This window comes from Lotus japonicus, chromosome 3 (genome assembly GCF_012489685.1).
Source record: "Lotus japonicus ecotype B-129 chromosome 3, LjGifu_v1.2".
NCBI classification, from domain to species: domain Eukaryota; kingdom Viridiplantae; phylum Streptophyta; class Magnoliopsida; order Fabales; family Fabaceae; genus Lotus; species Lotus japonicus.
In genome coordinates, this window is record NC_080043.1 from 75,972,286 (window position 1) to 75,984,430 (window position 12,145).

General features: G+C 38.8%; 1 protein-coding gene across 1 annotated transcript; it reads right to left on the bottom strand.

Annotated features, from left to right (window-relative positions):
- Positions 1–2,332: 2,332 nt before the first annotated feature.
- On the bottom strand, positions 2,333–6,419 carry LOC130745959 (protein SAWADEE HOMEODOMAIN HOMOLOG 1-like). The gene is made up of 6 exons (XM_057598423.1): positions 6,178–6,419; positions 4,728–4,797; positions 4,392–4,443; positions 3,080–3,223; positions 2,770–2,889; positions 2,333–2,664 (listed from the first exon to the last, which is right to left on the bottom strand). The coding sequence occupies exons 1-6, from the start codon at positions 6,230–6,232 to the stop codon at positions 2,479–2,481; spliced, it is 627 nt and encodes a 208-aa protein (XP_057454406.1). The 5' UTR covers positions 6,233–6,419; the 3' UTR covers positions 2,333–2,478.
- Positions 6,420–12,145: the final 5,726 nt, after the last annotated feature.

Genomic DNA, 12,145 nt, shown 5'->3' on the forward strand with positions numbered 1-12,145 from the left:
ATCTTCCATCCCCATCTCCGATATCTGATCCTCAGAATCTGATGAATCTGCCTTCTTGAGGTTCTTTACTTCCTGTCTCAAGCCCGACCAATCTTGGTATTTTGACATCTCTTTCTCTACCATCACTTCACAACATTCTCCATCAATCTTTGCCACTACAATATGCTGTTCAATGAGCGGGTTCGCCGTGATTACCAAGAGCCTCCCAAAGTCGAGCCTCTCCTTAATTTCTAGCAGTGATGCCATCGACGCATACAAAATGGCCAAGCGTATTTCCAATATAATTGCCACAAAGAAAGAATGATTCCATGCTCCGACCGGTACTCTCCAAACTCTCACCCACACCAATTGAGATTTTCCCACCATTAGTTTCGAACAAGGCCCAAACCACTCAAAAATCTCATCCAGAACCGCCTTTGCTTCAGAGAGCGTTGCCTGCATTTCAGTATTCGACTCAAATTCTAGAAGCACCTCTCGCGCACCCATCACTTTAAGCTTCATATTAACTAACCCGAACATCTTCAACTTCTCCCACACCGCTTCCATGGACTGAACCCCGTGCATAGTGGCACACACACACCTATTCACCCACTCAACATCCTCCTCATCCAAGGAATAGCTTACATTTGAATTTAACTCATCTTCCATTCTCATTTGCGTGTCTTCCTGCACCACCACCTTCGGCTTCCACACCTTGCCTCTTACAGCAAACTTCAAACGCGAATCATTGCGCAAAGGGGACGTCGCCAAGCCCCGATTGACTTGATACCGCGCCCTCTTAACAGTAAGAAAGGCTCCTCTGAATTTCATGCCGTTGAACATCCTTATAGCACGCCTCGCATCCATATCCTTCTGAAACCGGACAAATCCAAACCTGAATCGCCTTCCTTCCCGGCGTTTAAACTGCACGAAGACATCCGTCAACACACCAGCTTTAGCAAAAATCGCTGTCACCATATCCTTCGTGACCCCATCACTTAAGCCATCAATAAAAACTGAAAAGGAACCTCCAGATCTGCCTACACCATGTTGCACTCTACTCTGATCCTCCCTCCTACACATCCCCTTTGTATGCACATCCTCTCTTGTTTGAAAACGCCTCGCCGACGGTTGCGAAGGCGGAGCCCTAGCGGAGCTCATCCTCTAAAAATGCTATTCTCTAGTTAATTTATTATAGAAACATATTATTTAATATTATATAATATAAAAATATTATATAAATTAAATCGTTTAAACCACGATTTAACCTCAATTCAACCTTAAACCAGTGCATTGACTGGTTTGATGACCGGTCTGATTTTCAAAACATAGCTTACAAATATCTTTTTGATTACGGGTAAGAATAACTATCGGCTCAAAAAATAACTTTCTCTATTTTCTTTCTTTATTTAACCAAATAAAACGGTAGAAGATTTTTCTAATTCTTTCTTCTCAACTTCTTTCATATAAAACAATTGCATAATTTATTATTTTTCGCATCCCATTCTTTCCATCTTCCATTTTCTCCTATTATATGAAAATCCAAACAAAGTACTAGGACCGATGTGCAATTACACCAGCACACTGTAATTCAAAGCTCACCTGACATTTTCAAGGTTAACAAAAAAAATTAGAATGTGGAGTAAATTATATATGGAAACCACAAGGGGTGGCACAAGTGGTGAATGTGCATTTCCTTAAGGAATTTCGCCTAGGCTTCTGGCTCGGGTTCGATCCTCTTTAAGGTCAAAAATAATACCTTTGTGGTCAGGGACATCACTACCTTATTCCGAGTCAGATTAGTCACGTGGGGCACATTTCCCCGTGGAGACTGATGGTCAAATGAAAAAAAAAATTATATATGGAAATGGTAGGAAATTAACAGAATTTTGATTTTCTTATTTCCTATTTTCATTGTTCACTTGAAAAATTGTAGAGAACTTATTTGAGTTTTAGAAACATTTTGTTGAAATTCTTACCATAACTAAGGTCTGAAAATCAGATTCCTCAAAAGTTTTTGGTAACAAATAAAAATAAAATGCAGTGGTAAATTTGTATCTGGAATCCCATTAAAGCATTGTCTTTATATCATTTTTCGTTTTTAGTTAAAAAAAAAAGGTTGAATGAAAGGTAGATGAGATAAGTAACTTTATTTTGTTCAGGTTAAACTTTAGTTGGGTGAAATCAGTGTTATTAAATATCCGCCACAGCGGTTTCTCATGGCGGTTTTTGGCTTTCCATCATAACCAATATCCCTTCATATTCCACCATTTTTTATCTCATGTATGGCAAAACTTTGGCTTTTCCTCCATAACCCACCATCCGCAATTAACAACCCTGGGTGAAATTCATGTCAGAAAAAAAAATGGTTTTTTTAAAATCTTTGGTCCCTTATGTTTCACTTCTAAATAAGTACCAAATATATAACAAAAACCCATTATATTGTCTGTGCCAAATCATAACGATGAAATGGAAATACGAAAGAAGAATGAGATCTTTTCATGGCCATAAGTTCTCAATGTCACTTAGGCTGGGCTCTTTGGTAGGTTCTGGGGAGCTATGGCAGCCAACAGATTCCTCTTGTTTAGGCCTCTTGGGTTCTTTGGTAGGTTCTGGGGTGTTATGGTCGACAACAGATTCCTCTTGTGTAGGCCTATAGTATACCTTCTTCCAATCAATTTCTTCCTGGCATAAAGTAGAGACAACAACTAAGGATTTTCCTAACAAAGCACCATATAGATGATAACATGACATGGTTTTGTGACAGGGAAAATATATATCAAAGATCACCTCAGAGTTGTCATGGAGAAATCTAACAGTGAAGATACACTTGCAATCTGTCGCATCATGTTGCCTCCTTTGAATTCTCACTACACGAGCATCAAAGTAGAGTGCATAATGATCCCTTTCCTGAGAAATGTCAATGAAGGCCCAAAAAAGTACTAATAGTTAGCGAAATTTTGAAGGAGCTAAAAGCCATTTTGGTTAATACGTTAGAAACAAGTCATGTAACTTTGCAAGCATATCAATCATGTGGCCGCTGAACACACAAATTCGGTAGATAAATTGTAATAGAATAAAAGGGACGGGGATCCCTTACCTGTAAACATACTGCAAGATCTCCATCCTTCACCTTGTGACACTGTGAAGGTTCCAATGGGATAGATCTCTCTCGCATCTCGTTTTTCACATTCACCCACTCTTCATCCACCTTGTCATATCCAGCATATCGTACAAGAACTTCCTATAGTTTGTATGTGACAAGATCTGTTAACTTCTAATTGATTGTCCACAATATCCAAAAAATAAATCTACTGAACCAGTAAAACTATCATAAGATTCTCAGATAACTTACAATATTCAAAGGTATGGCAATATATGTTGCATAATCCATATTTTACTTTTCCATTCTTTTTTTAATGAATAAATATATCATGATCAATAACATAAAATTACATCTAGTGACCATTCACAGATGTACTGGTTAAATTTCTTCAGTGTTGCCAAATGAGTTATGCCTTAAGGCATTAAGTCAAGGGGCCAGAAGGACTATCACCTCTGAACGTTTTAATTTATTCCGAGCGAACTTTCACACATTAGAAAAATACACAATCATTCTTGTTTTCTTTGACTTAAATATAGAACCTGTTTAATTGTTTGGATCTATTACCAACTCATTGTAAAGTGGTCAATAATGTTGAAAAGAAAAGTTAGTTTTAAGTGGCAAAGATTTTTGTATTGAAACCAAATCAGAAATTCTAAACAAGTAATGGAGACGCAAGTAAAAGAAACCAGCACCAATCTATCTTAAGAACAACTCAGCAAAATTATAAATCAAAGGTCCAAATTCAATTTCTAATATGGAAGAGACCAAGGCTTCTTCATGCAAGACACATGATGTTGACAGATATAATTCTACTCCAGGACGATATGAAAGTGAAGCAATTGTCAATGATGAAATTAAATCAGATCATTCCATTGAACTCTATGGCTATTGTCTCTTTCCTTTACAAAAAGTCTCTGACCAAGAGAAGAAATTATGACATTATGTCTACAAAAGAAAAATTAAGTTTCTTTAAATTTAAGGAGACAAAATAGGTTATAAACATCATGACACAGTAAACAAGCAAGTTCATGTTAATGAAAAATTAAGTTTCATAGAGTTTTAAGTCTTTTAAGTACAGACCAAGAGAAGAAATTATAACATTACGTCTACAAAATTGTATGTTAATGTCATTCACACAACAAATGAGTGAGCAACTCTTGAAGATAAATATTTAAAATCAGGCAAACATAGCAGGTACGACAGGAACTATCACTCCTTTGTTGATTAATAATTATGTACTCTAAAGAACATGTCTAAGTTTCTTATAGACATAAAAGAAAAATATAATAATACGAAAGAATCTTACAAGTTCGCGAGTCCCCGAATATTTGAAGTTAACCCACGTTCCAACATCATGCCTGTAGATGAAAATAAATATGAGAGATTGGGTGCACATCCTATAGAAAAGTAACAATAAAGGTTTTCTCTGTTATGAAGTTGAGATGGTGCTTGGCTTTTTCCCCTTGCGGGGGGTGGAGGGAATACATCATCTTCAATCTTGTTTAGAGTGGAATTCCCAAACAAAAGTCAGGTCATTAAAAATAATATAACCCAAACAGTTAACAAAATGCCACAATGCATATCATGGAAAAACTCAAAAGTAAAAATAGTCATGCTGCTTAATAAGAAGCTTATTCCTCACCATGCTAAGTCTTTCTTAGATTTTGCTTCAAATTGCCACTTCCACTCTAAAATATCTGGGCCTCGTTTACCTGACAATATGATCAAAATTTTAATTATATTGTGAAAATTTTAAAGTCAAGTTGATTTCATAACATGACCATGCTTATTATCATTTATTACTTATGTATTGCTTGTCATTGCATCCTATAGCATTCTGAATTAGTTTAAACTTTATATAATTGTCATCATCATTACCTTTTTATGGTATATCATTATTATTTTCTTAAGATGTTTATTTCATCTTGTCCCAACAATCATGACATGGAATATGAATGATATGAGCTTAAGAACTTACAATTGCACATCTAATAAAGCACAACACACTTAAGTAAAAACTATTGCACCAGAGGCTCATCGAGTTTCCACTAACAGGAATCAAGCAGCGTAATTTGGCAGGAAGAAAACTTATGAAAGTAATTATTCAAAATAAGTACATTATTGCTGCTAGTTCAAGAGAGAAAACCATATCATGTTCAATGTAGTATAACTTGAATCTAAATGCCTTATTAATATCAAGCGATATGAATAGTTATACATTAGAGTATAATGATATTATTTACATTGACAGGTTAAAATCTATAATAAATAACCCAGGATCTCATATGAGAATAACAACAATTTATTGTGATATAATAAGCTTCTATTGTTGGAGCTCAAGAGCATTTAACCCATATCACATGAATTCTTTGCAATGACTACATAAGAAGACTTTGTAGGCTTCAAGCAAATGGCTTAATACTCACAGTAAAATGAGAGGATCTTATAGTGGTTTTGTTCCATTTCCATAAAGCTAAAAGTCTAACCATAGGAAGAATCCATCCAATTCCATAAGGCACTTTTTAATTCATTATCTAAATTTACATCGATAATAAATTGGCTCTAATAAATTCTAACCCTGTATTTGGATAAAGTAGTTTTTGGACACAATTTTTTCAATTTTTTTAGGAAAGAAAAATCATATATTGATGAAATAGGCAAGAATGCACAAAAAGCTAAAGGAGGTCAAAACGTGCAAAAGCAAGTAGCCAATCACCCTCAAGGTAACCAAAAGAAAATCATTCAACGAAGCCCACAAAAAACCACAAAAAAGACCAAAACAGAAGCTAAAGAAAATAACAACAGGATACAACTCTCACTCAGATCTGCCTCAAACTGTGCGATCTAATCTGAGTTGTAATACTAGGGAGGGCTATCTCATTAGAGCAATCATAAATCATGCTCATATGTTTTTCAATGTGAAGAGCACTCCTTGCCCTCGTCATAACACCCAAATGACCTAGATGAATTGGGGTTCAAAAAGCCCCAACCCAGAACCCGATCTTCGTGTTTGGACTATCAATTTTGCAGATCTACGTACTGTAAGAGGGACCTCTAAACCCTAACCCCAAATTAAATAAAATCACCATCACCTGAAGCGCGACGATCTTGGTTATCTCGGTGTTCTCGGTTTGAGGAGCGATCCATGCTTCAGTTTCGAGCAGCAATCCACTGCGATGTCTTTGAGCCTTTTGGGTCTAGTAGACGGCTGAAATAGATATGAAAGCATGTACTATAATACTCTATATTGATTGGCATCCAAAAAGTCAGGGGCGCTTCAATTTATGTGCTGAGATAATAGACATTCCAAAAGATGATGATTTTTAGTGAGTTAGGATGAAATGGGAGTTTTTTTTTTGATAAAGCTAAAATACAATATTATAGGCCAATTGGTCCCTCAAAATTTTCAAATTTTTTTAGTATTTTAAAGTTTATTGTTTTTTTTTCCAATAATTTGGAGAAAAGAAATGAAAGATATTGATATAGTAAAAATGCAAATACTAATTAAATATGTGGAAGTGAAGAAGGAAAATAAAAATAAAAATTTAAGAATAAAATTAAAACTAAATCAAAAGAGACGATAATATCAAGTGTTCACCCTATTAATCCTTGGAAATGGTCAACCTTTGAGTAGCAAGTGTTTGTGAACTCAAGTGCAGTGCTTCAACGTGTATTTTGCATTTACTAATCAAGTACACAATTTTGACAGTGTTAAATTTTTTTGGTAGACATCTAAATACAATATAAAAGAAACTTTTATATTGTTTCTTTTAAATCAGGGTTTTGTAGATCACATTACAAAGTCTGATCGGCCTCTATTGAGAGAGGAGGTGCGGGTTATCAAGCTTGGGGATCAACACTATCAATGTATCATTAATCTCACGAATTTTCTCAAGCCGGCTGACACAATCCTGGATATAGGTGACCACGGAATTACCAATGATCTCCCACTGGGATTGAAAGAAAAGTGGATTAAGGCCGTCGGGGCCTGGTGCTTTGAGAGCACCCATGGCAAACACGGCAGCTCTAATCTCATCATGGCTGATTGGGGCAACAATTTGCTAGAGAGTATCTCTTGGAAGCGGTGGGAACGCATTCCGAACCGGGAACATAGAGCAATCTCCCTCACTTGTGTATAGTCTCCGAAAGAACTCCACGGTCATCGATTGGAGTTGCGCTTGATCATTGATAACCGTACCTGCGTCATTACATAATGATTCAATTTTATTTCTCCTTCTTCGAGCCATGGTAGCCGTGTGAAAGAAACGCGTGTTTCTATCACCCTAGGACAGCTAAGTATTTCTGCAGTTTCTGCAGTTTTTCCAGGTATGGTATGCGACGCATGCAGAGTCTTCGATTAATCCTCTCCACCCGACTCATAAGATGCCTTTTCTTTCTACCGATCTCCCCGAAAACTTCATTATTCCAGGTGGTTGCTTCATCTCTAAATGCACAAGAAGCTGGTGCCCAATCTCTATGAGTATGCCAGGTATCTTTCACCAAGCGCGGAAAACCTTCATGGGTTAGCCAGGCCGCTAGAAAGTGAAAAGGACGCTGGGTAAGGTCCCTTAGAGGAGCTTGCAACTGAAGGAGGAGAGGTTTGTGGTCGGATTTAAGGCAAGGAAGATGAGACACCGAAGCCTGAGGGAAAGACACGAGGCATCTATCGTTGCCAAGCACCCAATCAATCCTTTCTTTTATACCACGACCTTCCCATGTAAAAGGAGGACCCTTGAACCCCATCTCCGAGAGAGAACAATCATCAAGGCAGGACCTGAAGTGATTCATGGATAATAAATTTGTAGGGCCACCTCCCATCTTATCTGATGAACTTAAATACGCATTAAAGTCCCCCAAGGCTACCCAAGGGGTGAGCATGTGATTAGCAAGTTGACGAAGCTCTCTCCAAAGAAGCTCTCTAATAGAGTAGTTGGGACTGCCATAGACAAAGTAACCATCAAGCTAGGGAGGTTCCCTTTGGTGTAACCCGGGTGTGAACAAATTGGCGATGGGAGGAGAGGATCTCCACAGAGCCCCATTACTTTTGCCACATAACCCAAATACCACAAGAGAAACCTTCTGCTTCAACTACAAAGAAATCATCAAAGCCAATTGTCTTAAGGATCGACGGAATTTTCCCGGCAATCACTCGAGGTTCAAGAGTAGCTAAACACGAGACATTGTGTCTCATAACAATATCTTTAAGAAGAAGAGGCATCCCTTTAGCAGCCGCACCTCTAATGTTCCACCTCATGATGTTGTACACCATTAAAAACTTAACGAAAGATGAGATGATGGAACCACTAAGAGCTCCTGCGGGTCCTAGGAGATATACTCCTGTCACGTTCTTTGGAGAAACCATCTCATTTTCCCCTAGGGGAAGACTATCCCATACTAGCATTCTTGTTTTTATTCCCCAAGGTGGGGGCAACAGAAGCTGGTGACTGTGAACCCTGGCTAGAACGAGCCTTTGATTTTACTTTTTTCATGGATGTAAACTCCGACTTATTCTGATTGGCTAACGAGGACTGGGTGGGGCCATTGGTTTTGTGACAATTAGCGGTGGCGTCAGCCCTATTCGAATGAGAATTAGGGTTTGGAGGCTCTCGAGGAACAAGGTCCTGTGCGCCCACAATAACTCCTTCAATAACATGGGAGGCCCCACCAATAATTGGTTCATTATTGGGAGCTTTCGGATTTGAAACTGCCTTGTTGTTATTATGCACAAAATCAGCAATAGTTTCACCTGTTTTGGTAGGATTCGTAGGGCCCACCTTATTTGAAAACTGCACCCCATTATGAGGGGGAATATTCTCTCCCAATAACTGGGAATCTGGCATTTGAACATCATCGGAATCTGTGATAGTCGCAGGAATTGTTCCTTGATTGGTGTCAAGGTCCATATTTTCCAAAACTGAAAACCGAGTGCCACCGCCACTCTTCTTGCCGGCCACCTGCGCCTGGCCTCCGTTGCCGGAGGTTTTCCGGGAGATGTTCCTTGTTGGCCGTTTCGCTATCATCCAGGGACCAAAATTTCCATCCTCAGCCCCGGAGGCAGGGTCTAGCACCTCAGGCTGTGCATTCGGAGCCTCGATTTTCGGAGGACAGGTCTCCTACTTATGGCCAAATCTGTCACAATCAAAACAAATCATGTTCAGGCCCTCATACTTTATCTTGAATTCCTCGTCTTCGAAGACAAACTTCGATACATATTCTAGCAAAGCGAGCCCGTTCAATGATAGGACCAGGTTGGACCTTGCCTGCCATGGTTTTCCAGGTATAATCATCCACCTTCACAAATGTACCCACATTCTTCCCGATCTCCTGGAGCACTTCTTGGTCATAGCACTCAACAGGGAATCCTGGAATCCTTATCCACACATCCATCCTCGTTAGTTCTCCTTTGGAGGGGATGAACATAGGCCTCCATTGCTGGACCACAAGATAGTGTCCCATGATAACCCAGGTGTAAGATCAAGTTTTGATCAAGTAGTACAACTCTATGTTTTGATGATTACATGTTAACTATTATACATGAACAATTATGGTACTCTAACGTTGTATTCTAAGTGTTTTTATGACAGGCTCTGACTCTGATCTAATTACACATAAATCAGAAGCACTATGCTCAAAGAGTAACCTACGCAACGCTTTCGCACTTACTATGTTCAATCTGAACAGTAGAATAAGCTTCAGAAGATTTGAAGATAGTTAAGCTCTGATATGGATTCAGATCACTTGAAGTACTGAAGACCAGAAGTTCTGAAGAACAGAAGCTATGAAGGTCCATAAGCTCTAAAGGTTCAGAGGCTCTGAAGATCCAGAAGCTCTGAAGGTCCATAAGCTGAGAAGTGAAGACTCTAAAGTCCAAGAGTAAGCTGGCTCTAAAGACCAAGTACTTCTCCTCTGAGTCCAGAAGCAGAAGTTACAAAGGTAAGAGGATCCAAGCTTCCCTCTGACTCTGATCACCAAGCTTCACAAGTTTCAACATGAAGCGTCGCTCTGATCAGAAGTTATCTAGGTTAAAGGTCAAGTCACTAACCAAGTACAAAAGCAACTGTACCATTCCTGGCGACCTTACCTAACTTATTCAGCCACAGCAGAACCTGGAAATCCCAGATCTGCCCTCCAACGGTAGCATTCCATGCAAACGTCTAAACCCTAATCCTTGGAGTATATAAAGAGGCTGAAGAATGAAAGATGTCGCCTAAGAAAGCTCACGTGATATTCAAATATTCTCTTAGCAATCTTTCTTCAAACTGTTCTTATTGTGTTTACTTTAGCTTTCTAAGAAGCAATTCTTTGTAAACCTAAACTCTCAAACAATTGTTTGTTTTTCCTTAAGGAGACCAAGGTTGGTTAGATCCTTGAGAAGACTAAGAGAGTGAATCTTAGTGATAGCTAAGTCATTGTATTTTTAGTCACTTTGCAGGTTGCAAGTGGAGTTGTAACAAACTCTGATTAGTGGATTGCCTTCATTCTAAGAAGGAAGAAATCACCTTAACGGGTGGACTGGATTAGCTTGAGGGATTTATCAAGTGAACCAGGATAAAATCATTGTGTGCTTTCCTCAACTCTTATCTTTGCACCTTTATCCTCTGTGTTTGAAGAGATTTGTTAAAATCTCAAGTGGGAAAAGTTTTAGATTGAAAACGCTATTCAAACCCCCCCTTCTATCGTTTTTCATACCTTCAATTGGTATCAGAGCGCAAGTTCTGATTACCACACCTAACAGTGTTCAGTGATCCAGGTCGGTGTGAAAAACTGAGATGGCTACCACCATTGAAGCGCAAAAACATGTTTACAGTGCAAAGCCTCCTATGTTTGATGGTCAAAGGTTTGAGTACTGGAAAGACATAATCGAAAGATTTTTTCTGGGCTTTGATGCAGATCTCTGGGATATCATAGTGGATGGCTACGAGCGTCCAGTTGATGGTGATGGCAAGAAGAACTCCAGAACAGAGATGATTGCCGAGCAGAAGAAGCTTTACTCGCTGCATCACAAAGCTAGAACTATTCTCCTCAGTGCTATTTCCTATGAAGAATACCAAAAGATAACAGATCGTGAGTATGCTAAGGGTATCTTTGACTCCTTGAAGATGACCCATGAAGGAAAAAAGAAGGTGAAAGAATCAAAGGCGTTGTCTTTGATCAGGAAGTATGAATCCTTCCAAATGGAACCCAGTAAATCCATTGAGGATATGTTTTCCAGATTTCAATTGCTCATTGCTGGAATAAGACCCCTCAACAAAAGCTACACCACTGCTGATCATGTCATGAGGATTCTTAGAGGTCTTCCTGAAAGCTGGATGCCTTTGATAACTTCCTTGGAGCTCACAAGAGATATTGAGCAGATGAGTTTGGAAGAACTCATAAGCATACTGAAGTGTCATGAACTGAAGCGTGCTGAACATCAGGATCAGAAGAAGAAGTCTATAGCCTTGAAATCCCAATCTGAAAAGGCTAAAGTTCTTCAAGCTGAAGCAGAAGAATCTGAAGAAACCTTTGAAGATTCTGATTAAGATGAGCTAAGCTTGATCTCCAGAAAGCTCAACCGCATCTGGAAGCACAAGCAGAGCAAATACAGAGGCTCTGGAAAGGCTAAAGGAAAGAATGAATCCTCATCTGGTCAGAAGAAGTCTTCATTAAAGTGTTGTTCCTTTGTTATGATTGTCTTCATTTTAGCTAATGTATGTTTAAAGCCAACATGTCGGACCCGATGTCATAACATCTTGTCTATGACATCTGTCCCTGCGAGATCTGCATTGAGTTGGCTAGGGTTACTGTGAATCTTTGTTTTGGTTACTTTGTAATCAAGCTAGGGTTGATTGGAAGCTTCTGTGCGCCGTCAAGGGTAATACTGAATGTGATCAAATCAAGTTTAATGATTTGATCTGAGAAATTGTGGGAGGCTTATTTCTGGAAAAGGAAACTTTTTAATTGAAGACTTTTGTTACAGATTTGTTTCCTGGTAACTCCCTAGCTGTGTGTGGACTCTTTGCTCGCCCAAGCCCATTGAAGACAAGGCCTGGATGACTGCTATATATGAAGACCTAGACC